Source organism: Quercus robur, chromosome 6 (genome assembly GCF_932294415.1).
Source record: "Quercus robur chromosome 6, dhQueRobu3.1, whole genome shotgun sequence".
Classification (NCBI taxonomy): Eukaryota; Viridiplantae; Streptophyta; class Magnoliopsida; order Fagales; family Fagaceae; genus Quercus; species Quercus robur.
This window is the reverse complement of record NC_065539.1, coordinates 4,003,194-4,028,317: the sequence shown is the minus strand read 5'-3', so window position 1 is coordinate 4,028,317 and position 25,124 is coordinate 4,003,194. Positions and strand designations below refer to the sequence as shown.

Sequence of the window (25,124 nt, the reverse complement as noted above, 5' to 3'; positions counted from 1 at the left end):
TTTTTGAATCTTATGCTTGAACTATGATATTTAAATCACTATATGAAATCAACTTTGGTCTAGTTTGTATTAATTCATCAAATTAACCTTGATTCGGTTAATATTAAATAAATTTATTTAATTGACATTTATATATAAAAGGACCCACTTAAATTTATTGGCTTAGGCCTTCAAATTATATCGAGCCGGCCTTGAATATATATACACCAACATAGAAGATCTTACTCCATATATATGTCATCCATGACCAATTCAATATTATTTACTTAAACCTAGCTAAAATTTCAAGACCGCGCCTACCTATGTTGAACTGGGAGTTTTGGACTGGGCGGAATAGTTTCATTGGAAAGGTTTAGGCGAGCTAAAAGTCACAACAATCTGTTTCAGCTATCGTTGTGAAAATTGTGAGAATAGTCTTTCCGAATCTTCTATCTGATCCACATATGAATATACCTACTCTCTTGCTCTTTTTGTTACTGTCTATATCCTACCTAATACCATGAAGAACATCTCAAGAAGAGAAAAGAAATCTTCTTTGAAGAACTAGTGCAGGAATTTATTAGTGCCTTCAAGTTTCAGCTATCTTTATTATCTACATGTATCTATCCTCCATAATATAGAGTCTATTTTTTGATAATCTGCAATTTTATTCATATAGAAAAAACTAAGAAACATGTTACATCTATATACAACTAATATAGAGTCTATATAAAACATGTTACATCTGTACTCATACACCAAAGTCTCCAAGGCAATATTTGTGCTTACTCGCAATGGCGGAGTTAGGATTCTAGTTTAGGAGGGGCAAGATGAAAATAAAGAGTTGAAGGCAAAATCAATTTCAATTTTTTTAATTAGTATAATTTAAAAAAATACTTATATACAAGATAAAAATTTTACTCTAACCTAATCTAAATGTATATGTATGTAAAACTTTTTTTTGGAGACTTGAATCCCGATCCTTATCCTCAACACTCCACAAATATTTATATTTATGGAGTGACTTTCACGTCAAAAGTGTACAGTGGTAAAGAATTAAATATGTTGATCCCTGTATTTTGGAACCCATTACATTATGGGGTGCTTCAAGTTAATTGGATAATAAATGTTGGTCCTTGTACTTTTCTTATTTGGAAGAGGTGCCACTCAAATTGAAAAATTGGTTCGAGAAAAAAGCAATATGAAACAAAATATATACTAAAAGCTTAGTTAGCATGAATTTTATTCATAGCTGGGTAGCTTTAAGCTAAGTACTTGAGTTTGCGTCATTTATTATGCCTCAAGCAATACACATTCTAGAGAAAGGAATGGGTCACTCCATTCCATTCATATAGGTACATAAATATGCAACATGCATTATATCGACTTTAAAATTGCTCTTTAGTATGAATAGTGCTATGATTATATATAATATTTTCACAACAAAGTCTAGGTAGTAAGCTGTTAATGGTAAGTGAAAAAGTAATGCAAATAGTGGGCCAAGATGAGAACTAATTAAAGCTTGCCAATTAGATTTTGTTGTGAAATTTTTGTGAAAATATTCTACTTCGAGCTTTATTTAGTTATCATTCTCATTTCACAGCCTGACTTTTTGAATGAAAGACTTGTTATCCAATCCCTTGCTGTAAAAACCTTCTAGGAATTTTGGAATTGTGAATTTGCGATAAAGAGCTGGTTTATCAGGTGTCAATAATTCTGGTAATGGTCCAAAGTAATTAGTATCGCTCTTAGTCTCCAAGTCAAAAAATGCCTCGACTGAGATACGTGGCTCTTTAGATGCCTTAGCCAAAACACGGTGCTCCACACTTACATATTTGTTGTTAGACATTATCTGTTAGAAAATAATTAAATAAAAAATTTCAAAATTAGTGAGAACTGTGACAAAACTTTCTAACATGTACACAGAGAATATGACACGGCAAAAACACATAATGTAAGTGTTTTTATTGAATAACATGCACAAAATTCTATAGTAATGTTTGAATTTGAGGATTTCAAGTTAAGGAATTTGAAGAACAATTTCTTATTATAAATAAAAACACTTGTAATGTTACGGATTTAAAATGGCATCTTACACTTAGTTATATTGAATCTATCAATAAATTTCATTCATAGGAGAGCAAAAGTTTTTCATTTCATACTTTATTCAAGTTATTTAAACTAAAATTTAAAATCAAAATATTTCTCTTTAAATACATTAATCCAAATGAAACAATACAATCAGGACAAACATAAATTATAGGAGCACCATTTTCTTATAAATTACATCTTACGATAGTCATACACATGCATGGAGTGATGTGAGACATGTTAATAGTTACACACTAACTAATGTATTGTTATTATTATTGAGACCTTTATAAAACATAGTCTAATGCCCAGTTATATAGGATACTTTCCTATATTAGGATAACTAACCAAGGCACATTTTAAAGTATTTTAAAGTTTAGGATCATTTTGATTTTGCCTCCTAACATTTCAAAATTTTGATATACTTACTTTAATTAGTTAGGGGATCGATTTGATTAACAATCCCTTCTTATGTCTTGTTATGATGTGTTTGTTAAGTAACACCTAAGTTTGCCATATATTTTATTTCACCTATTAAAATTTTAGAAGTGTGTTTTACAATTTAATCATTTTTTAACTTTTGATGTGACTTATAGTAATAAAAGTAATATTACTTTTACATGAGTTTACCATTTTTACACTATTTCATAATGTATCAATCCTTTTTTCGTAATATGAGAGGCTAGTTTTTCTCTCAAACCCCTTTTTGTTGTCCTTGTTCTTCAATAAAACGTGTTATTCAAGGAAAAAAAAAATCGCAACATCTAGTATTAGAAGTAGTCCTGAAAAATATTGAGCCGAGGAAATTGTTTCTTTTTTATTTTTCATAAGAAAATATGTTGTACCTGTAAGGTTGAATTTAATCAACCATCTTATTGGCTTTATTCCGTGCCAAATTTGCTTGTATTTTAGCATTTAGTAACCCTGTATTTAAGTGGGTTTGTTGTAAGGGTAGTGAGTGAGATAGAGTGTTGATTGCTCAAGAGTGTGCAAGAAAACAGAGACTCGCAGCTTGATCTTGCGGGTGACTCGCGGCTGCAAGCCGCCAGATGCAGCACACGTGCCAAGCATGCCAGAAGGTGAACAGTCATGCTAGCTGGAGCACTACAGGACAAAACAGGATAACTGGCCATACGGTTATCTCGCAACTTAGTCAAGTCGCGAGTCCAAGCCGCGAGCCACCCCTGTTTTGAAAAACCTGACATTTCACATTCTCCTCTCACCCCAGTATAAATACCCCTTATACCCACAAATGAAAGAGAGCTTCCAGAGAGAATTTTAAGAGAGAAACCCTAGAGTAAAACAAGATTGATTCACCTACAATCTATACATTAGAGTCTCGTCAAATTCCTCAACTCTCTTCCTCTCCATTGTCAAACCCTGGAGAGGCATTTTACCAAAACCTTGTTCTCACCATATTCATCACTGTGAGAGGGCTGTTTGGTGTTCTGGGAAGCAATTAGGAAGGAACCAATCTACATTGGTTGATGCTACGGTCTAGTAGCGAAATCCAGGAAGCTAGAAAAGAAAAAGGTTCGGCGCAACCTCGTTGGAGCAAAAAGCTTGGAGGGCTTAGGTGCACTAGGTAGATTAGGCTTGGAGGGTTTATTGTTGTCCATGTATCCCAACTACATTTTCTAGTGGATTGTTTACCGCTTGGAGGGCGACGGAGAGGTTTTACGCCGAGGGCTTCAGTTTCCTCTTCGATAACACATCGCGTGTTGCTTTCCGGATGGTTCTTGATTACTCTTAAAGATGGCTTCTTTGATGTAGAGACTTCATCACTTCGAGAGATGGGAGGATGGACTTCCGGAGGAGTAAGAGGACTTGATGTTCTAGACATCGATCTCATTTCCATTCTTGGGTTGATGGGAGTCGATTCTTCTTCTGGTGTAGGTTCTTCAACTTCTATATCAAGAGCTTCGACCTCAACTGTAACATCCCGTGAGTTTTTTAAAAAAAAAAAAATTTACAGGTACTTGAGACGTCTCTCTCATGCTTTAGACCCTTTGGGGTTTGAGGCGTGACAGTTATGTTTTGAGCTATGAGCCTCTTCAAATTAGAGATGATTTATCATATGAAGAAGTTCCGGTAGAGATTTTGGACCGTAAGGAGCAAGTGTTACGCAATAGAACAATACCTTGGGTAAAGGTGCTTTGGAAGAATCATTCGGCGAAAGAGGCATCTTGGGAGCGTGAGGATGATATGTTGTCAAGATACCCAAGCCTTTTTCAAGATCAAGGTACGTAAAATTTCGAGGACGAAATTTTTTTAAGGGGGGAAGATTGTAACATCCCGTGAGTTTAAAAAAAAAAAAAAAAATTACAGGTACTTGAGACGTCTCTCTCATGCTTTAGATCCTTTGGGGTTTGGGGCGTGACATCAACATCGAGTTCTTTGGTGCTCGGACCTTCTCCATCATCAATCATCTCCACCTTAGATAAGGCATCATCAATCTTGACATTGATGGACTCCATCACTGTCTTAGTTCTCTTGTTAAAAACTCTATACGCCCGACTCGTAGTAGAGTACCCAAGAAAAATACTCTCATCACTTCTCGCATCAAACTTCCCAAGATTCTCCCGATCATTTAGGATATAACATTTGCTTCCAAACACCCGGAAATACTTCACTCTAGGCTTCTTTCCATTCCAAATCTCATAGGCGGTCTTCTTTGTTCCTACTCGAAAAAATATTCTATTGCCAATGTGACACGAGGTGTTGACAGCTTCTCCCCAAAACTTTTGAGGTATTTGCTTATTAAGCAACATGACTCTCGCCATTTCCTGAATCACCCGATTTTTTCTCTCTACCACTCCATTTTGTTATGGAGTTTTGGGAGCTGAAAATTCCCTTTTGATTCCATTCTTTTCACAGAAAGACTCGAATCTTGCATTCTCAAATTCCCTCCCATGATCACTTCTTATTTTGGCAATAGGGATCCCTTTCTCGTTTTGAAGTTTCTTGCACAGAATTTCCAACCTCTCACATGCTTCTGATTTTTCTCTAAGAAATTCAACCCAAGTGTATCTTGAGTAATCATCCACAATGACCATAATGTATCTCTTTCCTCCTAGACTTTCAGTTCTGGTAGGCCCCATTAGATCAACATGAAGTAACTCCAAACACCGAGAAGTAGCAATGACATTCATCTTGTGATGACTTGCCTTTGTTTGCTTTCCCATTTGGCATGCACCACAAATGGTTTTCTTCACCTTTCCAAACTTAGGAAGTCCCTCAACTGCTTCAAGTTTGGACACTTTGGCAACTTGTTTGAAATTAGCATGCCCAAATCTGTGATGCCAAAGTTTCAACATATCAACACGAGCACTTCTACATGAAATGGGTGCCGTGGGAACTACTCCATAACAGTTGTCTGTAGTCCGATTTCCCTCCAAGACCTAAATCCCTTCTTCATTGATAATCAAGCATCCCTTCTTAGAGAATTGTACCAGGAAATCATCATCACAAATTTGAGTGATGCTCAGCAAATTTGCCTTCAGCCCTTTTATGTATAACACATCTTTCAACAGCGGTAATCCAGGTATCTCGATAGTCCCTTTGCCTAGGACTTGAGCATGACTTCCATCACCAAAAGTTACATAGTCACCAACATTTTCTTTGAGTGTCTTAAACAGTGACTTATCCCCTGTCATATGGCGAGAACAACCGCTGTCAAGATACCACAAGCATGCATTAAACACCTTCAATGAGGTATGCACAAATAAGCTCACATGAGACAAACATTCTTGACCTTCAAACAAAAACTCATCATCAATTTTCATGCTTCTGTCAGATTGACCTTTCATTTTCAGATTCTCAATCATCTCACACAACATTCTATTCTTTCTCTTATATTTCTTAATCAACGATTTAGATTCAGATATACTGTTGTGTAAGATATGATTCTGATTTTCAAAATATTCCAGCATGTGAACAAAAATCCTAGCATGTTTCTTAGTTTTTAACAACTCTACAAGATCATCGGTAAGACACCCTTCAAACATATGCATAGAGTCATTTTCACAAACACTTAAACTACAATTCAGCATGGTATTTTCCATAACAGCTACCACAACACAGGGGTCTAGGATCGCACTTAGGTAATAAAACCACAACAAGTGCACCCGCTCTGATACCAATTGAAAGTTCAAATATGTGTATAAACACCCTTGAACGTTTAGACCCCCAATTTACAAATTAACCAATTCAAGCTTTATGTCAAACAACTAGTGTGCGGAAAATGAACATAAGCTATAATATAGAATTGGAAAAACTATCTAAGCCAAATTAAAATCACAACCTACAACAGATAATAGAAGGCAAAGATAAAAAGGAAGGAAGATGCAATTGATGTTGATGACTACTCACCTCAAACAAAAGGGACTCATTCTTCATCAAAAAGGTTCGATCCCAACAAGTTCAGATCCTATGCTGCCTATCAGTCTCATGAGAATTATTTCCGAAATGCTACACCATTACTAGAAAGACCTGTTGATCAATCATCACTTCATGACACTGACATTCCAAAATGGTTTGCTCACAAGGATTGGAATTACTTTCTCTCTGATCTGGATGACGCGTATGAAGATTTGGTAAAGGAATTTTATGCCAACGCGATTGTGGAAGAAGATGAACTTAAGTGTTGGGTTAGGAAAAAGAGTTTTTCAGTCTCTCCTGCATATTTGGCAAAGATCCTTCACATCAACCGACCAATGCTTCGACACTCACCGGTTTATGATGATCTTTGTCCTGACGAGGAACTTCTCAAGGAGGGTCTTGGACAAGACTTGGAATTCTCATCCAATGGAAACTCTGTCAGTGTTTCCTCTCTTCCTCCAAAACTGAAAGTGCTTACAATTGTGATGTTTCACAATTTGTACCCCTTATCAAGCACTGGGTATATGAACCTCGGATGTGCTTTGTTTCTTCATGATCTAATCTCTTATGTAGAAATTGACATCTGTGCTCATATCATTCATGTTCTGTGCAAAACGGTTCTACGAACTAAGTCCCGAATGTGCATTCCTTTCTACTGTCTCATTTCAAGGATCTTGAAGCTCAAGGGAATTTATCCAACGGTAGATGAATCTCCTCACTCAAAACCGAGTCCAATCAACATGCGTACATTCAACACAAGCATTGGACATAGTCAGAAGAGAGCCAAACCAGAAACTTCCGCATCGCACAGTGGCTCTCATTTCAGCACTCTCTCCCTTGATGAAAAACTTGATCACATTGTATCCTCTGTACACAAGTTGAATACAAAGATGTTTGGACTCACATCTACTCTACACCATCACAGCACTCAATGGGATATGAAGTTTACCTCACTTTAAACTCAATTGGATCAGATTCAGAGAAGGCTAGAAGAGAATGTATGGCCTATTCCATGACAAAAAGGGGGAGTGATAGCCTGATCAGAGGGGGAGGAAATTACCTAAGAGGGAGTGTTTCTGCATTCTTCTTCAGTTTAAGTTGTTATATTTTCTTCAGTTTAAGTTGTTATATTGTGTTTTGTACCCATGTTGCTTATGTAAGCTTTTAGGGTTATGTTTTTTGCATATTTGTAGGCTTTATGGTTTGTACCTTGCTTTATGCAACCTTTTATGCTTTGTTTAAATCAGTACTTCTATCTAAATGTCTTGCATTTTGTTTTAAGTACTGTCACTCTTGTGCCCTTGTAGGATTGTTCCTAGATGCATATACTTAGTGTATTATGCATTGGTTGAGTGTTAGGCATACAAGTAACTTGCTTTATTCTTGTTAACTTGTATGTTCAAGTGTTCATTCCAAGTGTGAATGAACACTGTGATCACTACCTTGTGGTGATTACTTGGTTGATCAAGCCATGATTTGATACCTCACTTCATCTTTGCTTGATCACCTTAAGCCTGTTTCATATGCATTTCATACTTTTCTGCATACAATGATCATGGTGTATTTTTGTGTTTCAGGAGTTTCATATTCTTATGATTCAAGTGCTTCACAGCTTCTAAAGTTAGGTGTGAGTGAGTTTTGTTCAACTGTTCCCAACTCACATGTTAAGTCTAGAGTCTGTTTTAGAGTTTTGTCACGGAATAGCCAAAGGGGGAGATTGTAAGGTTGAATTTAATCAACCATCTTATTGGCTTTATTCCGTGCCAAATTTACTTGTATTTCAGCATTTAGTAACCCTGTATTTAGGTGGGTTTGTTGTAAGGGTAGTGAGTGAAATAGAGTGTTGATTGCTCAAGAGTGTGCAAGAAAACAGAGACTCGCAGCTTGATCTCGCGGGTGACTCGCGGCTACAAGCCGCCAGATGCAGCACACGTGCCGAGCATGCCAGAAGGTGAACAGTCATGTTAGTTGGAGCACTACAGGACAAAACAGGACAACTGGCCATACGGTTATCTCGCAACTTAGTCAAGTCGCGAGTCCAAGCCGCGAGCCACCCCTGTTTTGAAAAACCTGACGTTTCACATTCTCCTCTCACCCCAGTATAAATACCCTTTATACCCACAAATGAAAGAGAGCTTCCAGAGAGAATTTTGAGAGAGAAACCCTAGAGTAAAACAAGATTGATTCACCTACAATCTATACATTAGAGTCTCTTCAAATTCCTCAACTCTCTTCCTCTCCATTGTCAAACCCTTGAGAGGCATTTTACCAAAACCTTGTTCTCACCATATTCATCACTGTGAGAGGGCTGTTTGGTGTTTTGGGAAGCAGTTAGGAAGGAACCAATCTACATTAGTTGATGCTACGATCTAGTAGCGGAATCCGGGAAGCTAGAAAAGAAAAAGGTTCGGTGCAACCTCGTTGGAGCAAGAAGCTTGGAGGGCTTAGGTGCACTGGGTAGATTAGGCTTGAAGGGTCTATTGCTGCCCATGTATCCCAACTACATTTTCTAGTGGATTGTTTACCGCTTGGAAGGTGGCAGAGAGGTTTTACGCCGAGGGCATCGGTTTCCTCTTCGATAACACATCGCATGTTGTCTTTGTGTTTGCATCTTCCTTCCCTTTTATCTTTGCCTTCTATTATCTGTTGTAGGTTGTGATTTTAATTTGGCTTAGATAGTTTTTCCAATTCTATATTATAGCTTATGTTCATTTTCCACACACTAGTTGTTTGACATAAAGCTTGAATTGGTTAATTTGTAAATTGGGGGTCTAAACGTTCAAGGGTGTTTATACACATATTTGAACTTTCAGTACCTGAATGGTATCGCCAATGTTGATCGTCAATGCTCCAGGGATGGGCTCTACATCCACCCACTCATCATCATGCTTCACTTGCAACCCTCCCACCTGGTTCTGCAACAACACAGTCAACCCTGAATCTGTGTGAGGTGTAATCCCCACCGTCAGATCCGGCTGTGGACAATAAGGATGGTAGTGTCCCATAATCAGCTTAGTAACCAAAAACCCCAAGTCCTTAAACTTCTCAGCCCCCAAACCTAACCCTTCAGACAATAACTCCAACAAAGCCTCAGCCACCTTTTGTGAATGCAAATCCCATGCAAGCAACTCTTTCCTACAAACCTCAGGAATTTCCTTCTCCTCTGCACGCTTTTTCTCTGGGGACAACCAAACTGCGAGCGAGTCATGCCAGGTTGCAGCGTTAGTTCGGTACAAGTCAAAGTTGCTTGTGTATATAACCCCTTCCCTATTGTGGGCACGAGCATAGAATTTGGACTTGACCTCGTGGGGTTGGTCATGGAAGGCTTTGATTGCGTTCATGGTTTCGTCTAGGACTGTCAGAGGTATCCCATGCTTGATCACTTGGAAGAAGCCCCATGAGGAAGTGGCATCTCTGATTTGTTCCACAAGTTGGTGTCGTTTGGTGGGGATGTTGAAGTTGGAAAAGTCGAGTAGTGGTATGGTCTTTTTGGTGCATGTTTGAGAGGTGGGCTTTTTGAGGGTGGAGAGAGTCTCAGGTGGGTGAATGAACATATTGGGTATTGAGGTAATGCCAGAATCAACGAGGCCCTTGACACCCATCTTGGATTCGTCAAATTCCTTAACCTCTTTCACACGGTCATAGACGGGAGTAGCAAAATGAGTAGTTGCCATTTTTTGTTCAGTGAAGACTAAAGTGTTTGAATGAATGTGTTTTGAACAAAGGCTACGGACACTGATTTTTATTATGTGCAGTGTTTGCCTTGCTTGGTGCCGTATATATAATAAAGAATTATTGTTCGGATGTAGAACATGATGATGAGGAACACCCTTTCCAAATAACAATAAATATCAAAAAATGTAGTTAGTTGTCACGTTTCAAAACAATGCTGAAAACTAGCATCTTGAGTGTTTAAAACTCGAGTTCCAAGGTAAAACTCGAGTTTTTAAGTCTCGATTTGTAAGCGGATGGGTCTGATGTGGGAAAAAATCCACGTGGAAATCGAGTTTTAAAGACTCGATTTCTATAAATTGCAGAAAAACGTCGCTATAGGGCATTAAAACGTCACTATAGGGCTTAAAAATGCCACTATAGGGCTCCCAGAACCTGGTATGGATCACACAAAAAAAAATTTGCAGGAAAACGTCGCTATATGGCCTTAAAACGTCACTATAAGGCTTAAAAACACCACTATAGGGCTCCCTGAACCTGGTATGGTCACACTTATAAAAATTTTGCAGGAAAACGCCGCCATAGGAATTTAAAACGTCACTATAAGACTTAAAAACGCCACTATAGGGGAAAATTTTTTTGCATGGAACTCTTGAGTCTTAAAGACTCGAGATCTATGTGGCATTTTCAGTCCAAATCGTCCAGCCAAACACTCGCAAAGCGAGTTTATAAAACTCGAGTTTTAATATGGATCTCAAGTTTCTAAAACTCGAGATGCTATTTTTCTTAAAACTTTGAAACGTTGCCTAACTTACTACTTTGAATCCCTATTAACAGCTATTCTACGCATTCCCTCTGATGATGAGCAAGTATACACACTGCCCCTCTCTCTCTCTCTCTCTCACATGTGGATGTGGCCGATACATGCTATAATTTTCCATACATCATTGTCCTTGAATGAATGCATGGTTCTTAAAAACCTCATCCACATGTTCCTTTTTTTAACATTTTGTATGATTTTTTTTTTTTTTAATAAACATTTTGAAGTAGAACAGAATCGTGATAGGGATTAGATTTGACATTTTCCATAGTTACTGGTAGTAAAATATGTTGATACTTGGATGATTCGTCCATGCTTTTTGGGTCTCTTAATGTATTAAACCTCGTCCATATATATATATATATATATATATATTTTTTTTTTTTTTATTAACTTTTTGTATGATTTTTTTAAAACTCTTTATATCTAGTCCAATAAAAGATACAGAAAGTTCAAAAGCACGCGGTTGATTCGTCAACCTATCTTGATTGTGGTGTATGGTATTCTAACAGATCTCAAAACCATCCTTGTCCATTCTAGGTACACGACATTATTATCATTGTTGACATCTCTATCAATAGTGAACTCAAATAAAAGTGAAATTTAAGTAAGAGTAATTTTGCGCTAATTACAGAAAATTATGTCCATATTCCTAATTAGGTTCACAACATTATTCATCATTGTTAACATGCTCTGTTGCTATTGGTACATAATGAAAGTACATGGCAAGATGGAAATGAGCCATGTGAAAAGGATATGCTAATACATTGCCAAGTTAGAAATAGTTTAATTAAAGATTAAGCCAAGGCTTTGTAACTGAATTGACATCTTATCATGCTCAGAGTGCTTGAGGGTTTAGAGAGAAAGAGTTCGAGCTGCGAAGTTAGCAACATAGTATAATTATCTCTCAAAAAGAAAATTAAAGATTAAAGCCAAAAAAATGACAGGTCATATTAACCTATTGGAAGTTTCAAGCCATCACGAGGAAGGAAAGGCAATAAGTACATCGAGTGGTTAATTCAGGATTAGGATCCGTTGCAATTGCAAATTAATTGCACCATGCAATTATCTCATTTCCTATACAATTTTTTTTTTTTTTACATTTTTATCTTTTTTACTTATTTTTATTTTTATTTTTTATTTAATAATTGAGATTGAAAGTTATTTTTTCTAACTTTTAATCTTAACCATTCATTGTTATTGCATCAGGTGCAATACCTATCTCAATCCGTTAATTCAAGCAATTATCAGAGTATAAAATATGAAGGCACGTGCCAGACAGTCAAGGGTAATGAGGTAATGGTCACCACGAACAGGTTAAAAGAGGCTATGAAGCCTTACTATTCGTAGCATATATGACAACGAAGATGCAATCAAGAAATGACACTAAGCATAGGGAACAAGCATGCATAAGACCAGTCAAAACCTCAAGCATAGATACAGGATTTACTATCGGGAAAATGGCAAAATACTCTTTTCTCACAAATTTTTCAGTAAAATGTCCCATATCTGAAACTATTTAGGGATTTCAAATGTAAAACTCGATTTTTGGACAATCGAGTTATAGCGAAATGAAACTTAAAAAAAAAAATTGTGGAACTCGAGTTCCTCGAATACTGAACTTGTGTTCCTTAAAAATATTCAAGTTTTGAATGGAACTCGAGTTCCATGAACTAGAGTTCCACAAATTTTTTTTTTTTTTTTTTTTAAGTTTCATTTCTCTATAATTCGATTGTCCAAAAATCGAGTTTTGCATTGAAATTCGATTTTCTAAAAATTGAGTTTGAAAACAGGGACATATCCCTAAATAGTTTCAGACTTGGGCCATTTTGCTGAAAAGTTTGTGAGAAAAGGATAAAACCCCATTTTGACCGATTTACTCTACAAGAAAGGACACATAAAATAAACCAGAGCACTTATGAGATCAATTGTTTATTAGGTTTGATGCATTTATCCAGTTCTCTTGTTTAGTTCGAATAACTTTAGTGTTAGGATAATTAAGTAGGCTCTTAAATCCTTTACATTTCTTATTATTTATTTTACTTTGATTTGGCTTAATCTGGATCAGTTTGATTTGAGAATGTGCACTTCAAGTAGGCTTCAGCAAAACAAAAAACAAAAAAAAACAAAAAAAAAAAAAAAAGTAGGCTTCATAACTTAGGTTTGGTAGAGTAGGCTTGATAACTTAGGCAGTTAGGCTTGATAAAGCAAACTTGATAACTTTAGTCACTTTAGTCACTAAGTATTTTCTGGTACTCATTGTTAACTTGCACATTTTACAAAAATTCCTATTAAGTTAAGCATTTTCAATCCAAACCCTAGACCCTAGTTTTTGAAGTATGGCAAAAATCAGTTCGAGCTACTTTTGAACATTTTGAGATTCACTTCGAGCAACTTGAAAATATAATAAAAAGACTCAAATTAATATAATAAATTCTAATCAAACAAACAGCTAGTAATAAATTTACGTGAAAGTGAAAGTGAGACTCAAATGACAATGATTTTACACCAATCACTAAAAATCATACTTGCAAAAACAATATAAAAATTATTGTGTGCCTATCTTACATAAAGAACCGAAGCACTATAATAATCAAGATTTTCTTAAGATGTTCTTGTGGGGGGAAAAGGGGGGAACTCTAGATGGGAAATGACTCAAATGAGATGAGACCATATCATGCAAACAAGACAAAAAATATATATATATATATATATATATTTATATCAATTCATACACAAGCACACTCTGCTTTTTTGATATTCAACTAAGCACACTCTGCTAAGTCCACAGGGTTGGTGTAATTTTATTATGACAGATACAACATGAGTTACGGGAATCATAATCCACCAAATTACTTGGGTTACAGATATTTGTAAAATACAACAAAGGGACCATAGCATCTAAAGTGTACTTCTCAAAAAACAAAAATTCTCCCAGTAATTATCATAAGAGAAGATCAGAGTCCATATATAACTCATCTATGACCAATTCAATACTATTTGGTTAAACATTTTCAAGACCGCGCCTACCTATGTTGAATTTGGACTCTGGAAGCAAATGGTGGGAGTTGAAGGAATAATTTCATTAGAAAGGTTTATTTCTAGTCTAGAGTTTCAGCCTTTCAGGAATAGTCGTGATAATTGTGAGAGAATAGTCTTTCGGAACCTCCTATTACTATTAGATCCACATATATGACATTACCTACTCTCTTGTTTCTATCTATATTCTACTTTGAATATCTCGAGAAAGAAATCAACTTTGAAGAACTTGCCGGAATTCAATAATGTCTTATAGTTTCAACAGCTATCCATTCCTCCATGTCTATACTTTATATGCATATGTTACATCAGCAACTCATACACCAAAGTCTCCAAGGCCATTTTTCTGCTTACTATAATAGGGCACCAAAGGAAATAAATAAATAAATAAAAGGGTAAAGAGACCTCTGAACTCAGTACTCTCATTTTTTACGAAATTTATGCGAGAAAATCTACATATACAAAAAATTGGACATATGTTGATATGGCAAATTATTAGCTATAGATAAAATAAATAAAAAATTACGTAAGTGATGTCCTAAATAAAAATCATTGAAAACTTGCCAATTCAATTGGTATAGAAAATAGAAAAAGTTGTCAATTTTTTTTTGTGTATTCTTAATGTTTCATACATGACATAAATATGACGTGCTAGATAGTGGCGCTCCCATAGCTATATCAATATACATGGCAATGTTGCAAGTTTCTAATTTATGGCCTTGACCGGTTGGACGCAGGGCCTACAGCATGGTAAAAGAAATTCTTTTCAGCTTTGGTCCAGTTATTATTTATTGTACGAGATTATTAGTTGTAAAGAGTGTAATATAGTAACGCGTGCTTTGCCACTCTATCTGATGTTTTAAATTTTCAATGGAAATTTTTTAACCGAATTTATAGGTTCTTATCCAATATTAAATGAAGAAAAATGATTGTCGACTTCTATAATTGGAGACAGCAAACCATAATTTTCATAAACCGAAGTAGCATTTACGGAGCAACTACCCTGACATAATGGATATGGAAAGGTTAAAGAGACCTGTAATGTTTTTGTCCAACGGCCAACATCCTTTGCTACCAAAATGAAAATTGGGGAAACATATTCACTTTTCTTCCAATACACAAAAAAGTTATCGGAGAAATACATTGATGGAAAAATTTCCATCATTTTTTGCTTTAAAAATTAAAAAGATTCCAATTGTCTAGCAGAAGCACATCCGAAAACATCAACTGCTCCATTTAATCATGTATATTCCATTTTTCCTATCACCCTTTATCCTAGCATCCCCCACACCCCCCCCCCCCCCCCCCCCTCTCCCACCATGGGCACAGCGGCCTCTCAAAAAATTATGGAAAAGATTTAACTATCACAAGTGCTGTCCGGTGTACCTTTTAGCAGACTTGCACTTCTATGTGGACTCTACTTTGAGAACTATCTTCATGAACTCATACACAAAATAACTTATGGCAGCTGATGGTAAAACCTGAAAATCAAAGACAGATAAAATCATGTTGGAAACTTGAAATAGTAAATTGATGTTATCAAGTGCTCCACAAGAAAGCAGTGAAATTGAACTTAATGTACATGTTATGCAAACCTGAAACTTCAAGTAGTGCATTTTAAAATGCACCTAGTAGGTCTTAAACAGTTGAACCCATGGTCTCACCTTTCTGTAACGAGCATGAAGAGGTAAAATACATTGACCTCCCATGGTTATGAGGTTGGAGGTAAGGAATTATATTCAAAAGTGGGATGTAAGTAAGGTTTTAAATTCTAGGGTAGGCAGCCTGAGTGGAATTTAATATCAGAGGCTGGGATTCTAGTTTTTATTATTTGATAGGAATAGAAATTTTATAATCTAGATAATGTCGATCTCTTTAATGAAGTGATTGATTTGAGGGATAGACAGGCGTCATTAATAAAGCTCACCCAAAATTATCCTATCTGGATCAAGAAATTTCATGAATAACAAAAGAAGGATGAAGATGCCAGTGATAGCTCACCCAACAATTGTGTTTAGAGAGATCCATGTATTTTTGCTGAATCCAGTCAGATTTACCCAAACTAAAATGTTGAAAAGAAAGAAGATGCAAGGCCTTCTTGTAAGACCCATGGTGAACCACACAATGGCTCTACCGGGGGAGGGGGGGAAATATTCAGTTGCTTTCTTCAGTTCTTTGCTTCTTTCACCACCCCTATATTTCATACTAAATAAAGCTCCTTTACATAAACAATTTGTCCAAAGATGTAGAGACCATGAATATATTTAATTTGGATCTCTTTAAGTGCTCAAAAGTCATTTGTTTCACCTTGGGGAAGAAAAATTGAGAGAGGTGGGAAGGGAATCTAAGAAATTCTCACCATCTTAAACTTCATCTTTCAATAGCACTTATCATTGGCAGGACAATTACCAGTTGTGTGGCATACATGGATTGATAATGTGTAGAACATAAACAAAATTTGGAAAACTAGGCATCTATTTCAATTTTACGGTCTACTAAAGCATTCATCCACCAAGTAATCATTACTCTAAGAACCAAAAATCCTTCAAGAAATAAAAGATTACCAAAGATCTGAACTGTACCTGCAATAAGCTGGGAATTAATCCTGCATAGAGAGCAGGAACACCTCCTTGCTCAACAATTTTGATGCAAGTTGCCATTGCACTTAACTGTGTTTCCTTCACTTGCATTTGAAGCTGTCTCCTCACAACTTCAAATGGATATGTAGCAGCTTCAGCACAAGCACCAGCAACTGCCCCATAAATTAATGTTCTAACTGGACCCAACTCCAGCTGTTCTAAAGCATTCAATTCCTGACCTTGTTTCATGTTTTGGATTCTTTTTCTCCCCTCTGGCGAATGCAGATATGCTGATTTTAATATATCATAAACACCATAGAACACTGCACCAGAAGGAGCCATGCTTAAAATAGAGGGTACTAAGCCCTTGTAAAGAGAAAAGAACCCTTCCGTTTGGATCATGTGGCGGAAAGTACCGATCACACCACCCAAGGCCTCCCCACCAGGTGCTACCATCTTTGTCCTGATCTGAAAACTTTAAAATTTTAGGATGTGATGTATGGATGATTTGTTTCCAGAGGTGATTTCTATATAGCATTATTATCACTGCAGGAATTGTTTTAGATTAACAAAACAAAAACATTTACTAACTACTTCAACAATAATTTCTTGTATAGGTGAAGGTAATATTATCTAAAATTCTTATGGAGCCTGTCACATATCCCATCCAAACCAAATATCATTCTGTTAAAATTTACAAAACATGCGTACTATGAGCATACTGATACGTAAGGTCAGACTTCTATATAACATTGCCCAAGTTGGAGCCATAAGCTGAAACAAATCTAGAACCTGAGATCCTAAGATTACAACATGAAACTTGTGTAAGACCGTTTTGAATCACAGAAATGATTATTTTTTGCAACAAAAGTAAGGTCCACTAATGACATCATATAATTACCTCATAGATTCACATATGCAATGAAAACAAAATGGATTCATTTGAAGCAAAATATAAACACAGTTGAATGATCTTATTTCAAGGACATCCAACTAAAAATAGATACCATATCCAACTCAACTAATATTTGTGAAAACATTAGTGCCATATGGTCTATTTGGCAAGTAAGTTAATGTACCCCAGGCATAGCTAAGGTTGTGCCCTTGCAAGTGATATCCCAACACCCCCTCTAGCCCCTTTTTTCCATCTACTTGACTTTCGATTTCAATCATTTCATCTCATATCAAGTATAGACAGAAGTGGGATGACCTAGAAGAGCAACAGCGATGAGAAACAGAAACCTCTTTCTAAATTGACACACAATAATTGAAATCGATACAAGGAGAGAGCCTTGCTTAACCTTTTAGCCCATATGTTACGTTACATTACCCAAAATATAGTGATAGATAGCAACATATTTATGGCACTCTTTATTCTTGCACTAGCTTGGTAACCTAAACTTATTTTTTTGATAAGTAGTGTGCGTACCCTAGACTTTTAGGCAAGCAATGACCTGCAGGAACAACAAAGGTGGATGCTCATGACTCGATCTTAGGATAAGAGAGCAGTAAAGGCAAAATATATGGTTTCAAATGGGGTGTTGGATTCTATATTTTCCTAAAGTAAAATTAAACTACATCATCATACACGGTTCTAATAGGTGGGGTCATGTATCAATGGTTTACTCCCCAAAGATGGGTCCAAAGGGCCCTACCTTGGTGAGATTCCACATCATCAAAAATAAAAGTAAAAAATATCAGTATTATGCATATAAGTATGAGACACATCAAGGGAATTCTTTTCTTTTTTACATGGAACCTCTGAGCCCACCTTTGGAGGAGCCAGGGCAAACTTTATATATTTTTAATGTTTTTCCTTAGTTTAAAAGTTTCAAATGTTCACCAGGCAAAAAATAAGATAAAAACAATAAATCATGCGATCAGAACTAACAAAGAGCTATCTTGCCACATACAGTGTCCATAGGAATGCAAAGCAAGGTGGCAGTAATTCCAGATGCAGCACCAGCAACAAACCTCTCAAAGTTTGTTGTTTCTTCATTCCCAGTCATTCTCATCAGTTGATTTCTGTATGTATCATAAGCGTAGAAATTGATAGCCTTAAAGGGTGCTGTGCGAAGAATATTGACAAAATTTCCTTTCCAAAAACCTTTCAACCCTTGTGAAACCGCGATTGTCTGGATTAGCTCAAAAAGTTTCTTCTGTTCCCCACGAACCATATATTCCAGCTTTAATCTCTCTAGCGGGGCAACAAAGGTCCTGATACACCATCACATGAGCACACCCACAAAAAAAAAAAAAAAAAAAAAAGGAATAAGCCAATTAAGAAGCACATCTACTACATACTAAAAGAACTATCAATTTTATTACGATAGGCTTACAAATTGACATGACAGTGAACGTTATTAGTACCACGTCAACAACATAAATGGAAAAATTTAGATGCAGTTTTGTAACCTCATAGTTGTTGTACCTTATGTTACCCAATTGAACTCAACCATGTACAAACACTGTTATCTTTTTCTAGAGAATTAAATTCAACCATGTGGCTTATTGATCAATGCAGCCACATAATTTAATTTAATTGGAGAAACTAAGATACTACGACCCCTAAGAAACGTAACTAAGTTTTGCCCATAAATATATTTCTTAAATCACTGTTTTTTTAAGATTTACTAACATATTAGTTTTTCGAGACAAATTGGCATTACTAGTTGAGTTAACTTGAAAGCTCGTTTTGTGTTTAACAATTGTTGTATCAGTAGTAAAATTTAGTCCATGTTTTTTTCACATTGGATTATCCCAATATAAGTATATCTTCATTTCAGTGCAATGATAAAAATTCAGGTTGACAGTTAGAGCAACGGAATTCAGATACCAACTAACTAGTAACTACTAAAACTGATCAAATAGAGCACTGAAAAAAGATTGAGACAGAGCAAACACCTAGAGACCATAGCAGCAACAGCACCAGACCAGAGATGCTTGGTGACATTGAAAGCACCTGACGATGATCCCCTAACCTTAACCTTAACCTCGTCTTCCTCCTTATTACACAACGACAACGACGCCGTTTCGTGGTCCTCTTCCTCTTCTTCCTCCACCAAACTTTTATTATTCCCGTTTTGCCCCATGACTTCCACATCGGAGCCGCCCTTTATCGACAAGCCCACCGACAAGAACCCACCCCGGAATCTCTTTCTTCTCAGCCTGACCGCCGCGTTGGTCTGGATAGTCCGGGAACCCGAATCGAAGAGTGAGACGAAGGAGGGAGGAATGGTGTGGCGGTCGAGGAATAAGCCGCCGAGTCCGAGACACGGATCGGAGGGCTCGGAATTGATTAGGAGGTGGGTGAGCCATCGATCTGTACCGTGCATTGGTACGGTAGCGGCGGCGGTGGTGGTGAGAGAGAGGGTGAGGTTTTGGGAGTTGAGGGGGTTGGTGGGAGTGGGGTTTGCGTTTGGGTTTGGGTTTTAATAAGTGCATTGGGATTTTAAAAAAGAAAAAAAATTGGGGGGGTGTGGGGGGTGGGGGAGGCTTGAAGGGTAAGAGAGAGAGAGAGAGAATGGAATCGGAATGGGAATGAGATTTTGGTTTCCAATTCGACAGGGCCAATTGCATCGCCCCACACCTACTCGCACAGGCATACGCATTTTTGCATTCCAGTTGGAGTCTGATGATGCTTGCCGCTGTCTCTTTTCGCCTTTTTTTGCTTCCTTTCCGCCATACCGTTTTGTTTCGAAAATGGGGTTCAAAAAAGAGGAAGCCTTTTTATTTTCGGAAAATCGTATTACATAACCGTTATATACTCAATTTTACATGAGTTTTTTTTTTTTTTTTTCCTGATAAAGGACAATACGTATTAGTATGTAATCTTATTTGGAACTCAAGTCTTTTTTTTTTTTTTTTTTCGTATTCTAAAAAAAAAAAAAAAATTCTTTCCTTTTTCTTTTTCTTTTTTTTATTAATCTCAAGCTTTTCTTTATAGAACTCATACCTAAAAAACCCAAGTTTTAAATAAGGTCGTATAATTAATATGTTTTATTTCTAGCTACATATCTAATATGTTTGTAAAAACAGTATTCCAAACAAAAAAAAACTTGAGTTGTAATAGTGTGTACAATAAGAGTATATTTGGTAGACTATAATGTAATAGTTATTTCTATGATTTGGATATTTTTTAGTTTGATTATGTTTTTATTAAAAAGAATAGTCATTCCTTATAAATAGCAATTCTTCAAAATGAGGAATAACTATTCTTCTTTAAAAGGGTTATATTAGTTATTCCTTAATAAGTGCAATAATTTCAAAACTTAATATATTTCCAAATAAACAAACTTTTTTTTTAGGAATAAACAGACTTTTCATATGCATTTAACAATTATAAAAATAAAAAATCATAAAAAAATAACACATATCTCTCTTTTTTTTTTTTTTTGAGAATAAACACATCTCTCTCTTAAATTTAAAAAATAACAATTTTTAAGGAGATATAATTGTATGAATAAGATATTTCTTAAAATAAATCTTAAGTTTTATTCTAATGTTATAACTCACAATCAAACTTATGAATATGTTTAGTTATTACATTACAACACATTTTATTCCTAGTAATAAATATTACAATTTCTGTTGTAATCTCCATTCAGTGTACTAAACGTACCTTAAGTATGTAACTATTATTATTTATTCATTTCTACTCTATTTGATTGTTTGAGTTTTATTTAGTTACCATCTTTTAAAAAATATATATATAAAATAAAAAAAGACACCTCTCTGTAAAGAATAATCTTATGAACAAGTTTCACCTTTTTTTGCAAAAGATTTAAAGTACTTCAAATTTTTGTTTTGGGAGTTATAATGAGAATTCGCTTTGTTTTTAAAATTTGGAAATTTTTAAAACAAATACTTGTATACTGATTCTTTTTGTTTTTGGAGAAACGTATACTGATTCTAGAGTGAAGATAAAGTTCTACCAAGTAAACATTTTTCTCCATGATGAGTGTTTTGCAAACCTCTCAATTTTGAACCACATTGAATACACAATTCATATAAAGAAAATGTTCAAAATATTGTAGGTTAGTCCATCAATGATATAGCATGTTTACTTATAGGTGAACATACCATTTCGGTTTTTATATTTTGGAATCATTGACAATTTGGTTAAAAACAATTAATGCAATCACCTTCAAATTGTAAGGCTTGATAAATCAAATGACTTGAGAGAGAAAGAGCTTCGGCTTCTTCAAATGCAGTCATTAGTTCAGTGGCCTCTCACATCGGATCACCATGAAATTAATTACTTAAAGGTGAGTATTTCAACACAATTTCAATATTCTATTTCTATTTCTATTTCTATGAGGTAAAAAAAAAAAAAAAAAAAAAAAAAAAAAAAAAAAAACATTGAATAAAACTCTAAAAGATTGATTCCATATAAGTGGTCTCCCCCATCAAATGTGATTTTAAAAAGGAAAAAAAAAAAATACACAAGAAAGCAAAAATGGAAAAACAAAATAAACGAATTGGGATTTTCCTTATTAAATTGCCAAATCCTAAGGCCTTCAGGTACACTTTACAATTACATCCTCTCCTATCTTTTATCTTTTATTAAAAGAATGGAAATGGTGGTCGAGACTTTATCTTTAATCCAAAAAGAGAATTAGAGAATTATGCTTTCAGCTGCTATGCAACTTGTTTGTGGAATAAATATGTTCCTCTCCCTTTTCGATATCCCTTTTCGATAAACATTACCTAACATTAACACTGGACAGAAATTCTAAAAATGAATAGGAAAAAATATTATTATTATTATTATAGTTATTAATCTATTTTGGGTAAAGCTAGCAATCACATAGATACTAAAGCTATCAGAGTTTACACAAACTTTCCAACAAATATTGTTGATAATTAGTTTATCTAAGGTAAGCTACCAATCTTTTTATGTTCAGATGGTACGTATGTAATTTGTATTGATCTATGTTCATATGGTACGTATGTAATTTGTATCGATCTCTTTAATGATGACAAAAAATCTATTGTACTCAATCTGTTTTGTTCCACATGAATTTTTCTTATTGATGATGACAAATTTTACCTGCTCCATTTCGTCCTAAATTTCTAAATATATGTTTTTATTTAACAATTTTTTTTAGAATAATTTAATAACTAATTTATATATATAATTTAAATTTTTTCACATATTTTGTTTATATTTTATTTTTTATGCATATTCTATTATTATCTCCAAAACAGTTTTATCTCTTCAATTTCTTTTTCATTTGTACCTCGGCAATGTCAAAATCATCAAAGACCCCCAACCAACCCGCCCCAAATTGCCCCACTCTTGTCCTAAATGGGTTCCCCGGTCCGAACCCGATCCGATCTCACCTCATCCTCATGTTTTCTCAACGGAAGGGGTACAAATTTGATCCATGGGTGGGTAACTATCTTTAACGTTGGTTTCTAGTTTGAATGGACCCATAACATAAGCCCAAAGTCCAGCTTTTACAATTGTGATTAACTGGTTATTCCCTTTTAGAATGAGAAGCCCATGAACTGCTGACCCGTATAATCCCATACAAGCCCACTCGCACTAGCAACTCAAGTCCCCAGGAGTCCAGGACTAACAACTAGTTAGGTAGGTTTTTTTTTTTTGGTGATTTTAGTAACAACTAATTGGGCCAAAATGGCCCAATACCACGAATTTTTGAAATATTTTGTAAAAAAATACTGTTTTGGAACTATATAGGAAACTACCACTTTTTATGGAACTCGAGTTTCATAAACTCGAGTTCCTAGGAGTTTTGCCACCGTGGCGCTACTAAGGTGGAAATTGGGCCATTAAAAAATGCTTTTTTTTTTTTTTATCTAAGGTACTCGAGCTTGGTGAGCTCGAGTACCTTGTAAGGAACTCGAGTTTAATAAACTCGAGTTCCTTATAACCTTTTTTTTTTTTTTTTGGTTGTTGGGATTATTGACAAATAAACATAAACATAAAAATAAGTAGCTTTTTTTTTTATGTTTTTATTTATTTAAATAGAAGCATTATAAAATATAGAGATTTTAATTTCAAAATATGAATTTAATTTCTACATTAAGTAAAACTGTTCATTGTTTTCTCATAAAAATTTTCCCGGGGGCAACGCTCCGGCTTGGGCCTATCGGCCCAAGCCTCCGCTCCATGGACTAAGCCTCCAAAAATCTCCCCTTAAAAACCACACAATATTATTCGGGTCGGGTCGGGTCGTCAACATGAATCAAATGATACCCTTAAAGTGTGGATGAAATGTTTTATAATGCTTAAATTTATAAAAGATACTAGTGAAAGTTCCATGCGTTGCATGGCTTTAATCCTAAATTTTTTTTATATATTTTTTTGAGAAATTATAACTAAATGAGTTATTATTACATAATTTTAGAATTATTTTCTAACTAAATGAATGATTATTATAATATACACATGCATAATTTTGTATATTTGTCCTTATATATAATATCTTTAATTAAGATTATCAATAAAAAACCTTTCTAATTTTTTTTTTATAACTCCTTATTTATTAATGAAGGAGATGATGTGAACTCAAGCAATTAAATCTTTTATAATACTTGCATATGCATAAGTTGCAACTAAAAAAAAAACCACAATCTATTAGTTCTACTAAGGTGAGTTTGATTCAACTTTTTCAAACAGTTTTTTTGGAAAAAGTGGAAGTTTTAAAAAGTAAAATATGAAACTGAGTTTTTTTTTTTTTTTTTTTTAAAGTAGCATGTTTGGTAATAACTATCAAACTGGAGGCATTTCACTTCCTAAGGTGTTTCCTACATTACAAAGCAGAGGATATTGTCCAATCAAAGCACAAGAATCATATGTAGCAACAAAGAATAGCAGGGAAAAAAATGGCACAATGATTTCATATAAACTTAGTCAAAACTAATGAACAGTTAATTTTTAGATTTGTAAAAGTTGAATGTACATAATCATCAGTTGTCTTATATATAGTTAGAAAATAATTCTAAAATTATATAATAATAACTCATTTAGTTATAATTTCTCAAAAAAATATATAAAGAAAATTTAGGATTAAAGCCATGCAACGCATGGAACTTTCACTAGTATCTTTTATAAATTTAAGCATTATAAAACATTTTGATGTGTAACGAAAATTTGCTAAGTTATCTTCTGTCCATGCGCGTCGTCCAAAGGATTGACGAGGTAAGTCATTGGTTACTCATCCGTCCGTCCTCAAGGTAGACGGGACAGACGAGCTTACTGACCTCCGTCCGTCCTTAAGGACGAACGGGCTTCTTAGCACTTGTCCGTCTGACATGGACGAACGAGCTCGCTACCATTCCTCGTCTGTAAAAGACAAGAGGGAGGATTACTACGTCTCCGCCGGGTGGAAGAACGAACCGTCGCCAGCCAAGCCCAACCGTTGTGAAATACGAACTTCTACATCAGTTACGGAAGTTAATTTCCGAGCTTGTTGGATTCCCCAACTGTAGGAGCGGTTACTAAACAAGTAACCGTTTCCCGTATACTATATAAGCACACGTCAATGAAAGAGTAAAGATTTCTGTTCTTGAGAAACTAAGTTTACATTTCTTTC

The 25,124-nt window shown here is 35.3% G+C and overlaps 2 protein-coding genes across 2 annotated transcripts; both read right to left on the bottom strand.

Annotated features, from left to right (window-relative positions):
* Positions 1–1,164: 1,164 nt before the first annotated feature.
* Positions 1,165–10,178, bottom strand: LOC126732369 (1-aminocyclopropane-1-carboxylate oxidase homolog 6-like). The gene is made up of 2 exons (XM_050435164.1): positions 9,267–10,178; positions 1,165–1,831 (listed from the first exon to the last, which is right to left on the bottom strand). Exons 1-2 carry the CDS (start codon positions 10,122–10,124, stop codon positions 1,577–1,579), a joined length of 1,113 nt encoding a protein of 370 aa, XP_050291121.1. The 5' UTR covers positions 10,125–10,178; the 3' UTR covers positions 1,165–1,576.
* A 4,889-nt stretch (positions 10,179–15,067) lies between these two features.
* Positions 15,068–20,280, bottom strand: LOC126732366 (probable mitochondrial adenine nucleotide transporter BTL3). The gene is made up of 4 exons (XM_050435162.1): positions 19,465–20,280; positions 18,474–18,777; positions 16,564–17,028; positions 15,068–15,462 (listed from the first exon to the last, which is right to left on the bottom strand). Exons 1-4 carry the CDS (start codon positions 19,893–19,895, stop codon positions 15,388–15,390), a joined length of 1,275 nt encoding a protein of 424 aa, XP_050291119.1. The 5' UTR covers positions 19,896–20,280; the 3' UTR covers positions 15,068–15,387.
* Between the last annotated feature and the right edge of the window lie 4,844 nt (positions 20,281–25,124).

Excerpts from the sequence above, each read along its gene's own strand:
- LOC126732366 (XM_050435162.1), bottom strand. The coding sequence starts at position 19,895 with ATGCACGGTACAGATCGATGGCTCACCCACCTCCTAATCAATTCCGAG. Across the intron at positions 17,029-18,473 it reads TTTGCATTCCTATGGACACT|ATCAGGACAAAGATGGTAGC; the intron begins GTATGTGGCAAG and ends TAAAGTTTTCAG. Across the intron at positions 15,463-16,563 it reads TAATTCCCAGCTTATTGCAG|GTTTTACCATCAGCTGCCAT; the intron begins GTACAGTTCAGA and ends TTTGATTTTCAG.
- LOC126732369 (XM_050435164.1), bottom strand. The coding sequence starts at position 10,124 with ATGGCAACTACTCATTTTGCTACTCCCGTCTATGACCGTGTGAAAGAG. Across the intron at positions 1,832-9,266 it reads ACATTGGCGATACCATTCAG|ATAATGTCTAACAACAAATA; the intron begins GTACTGAAAGTT and ends ATTTTCTAACAG.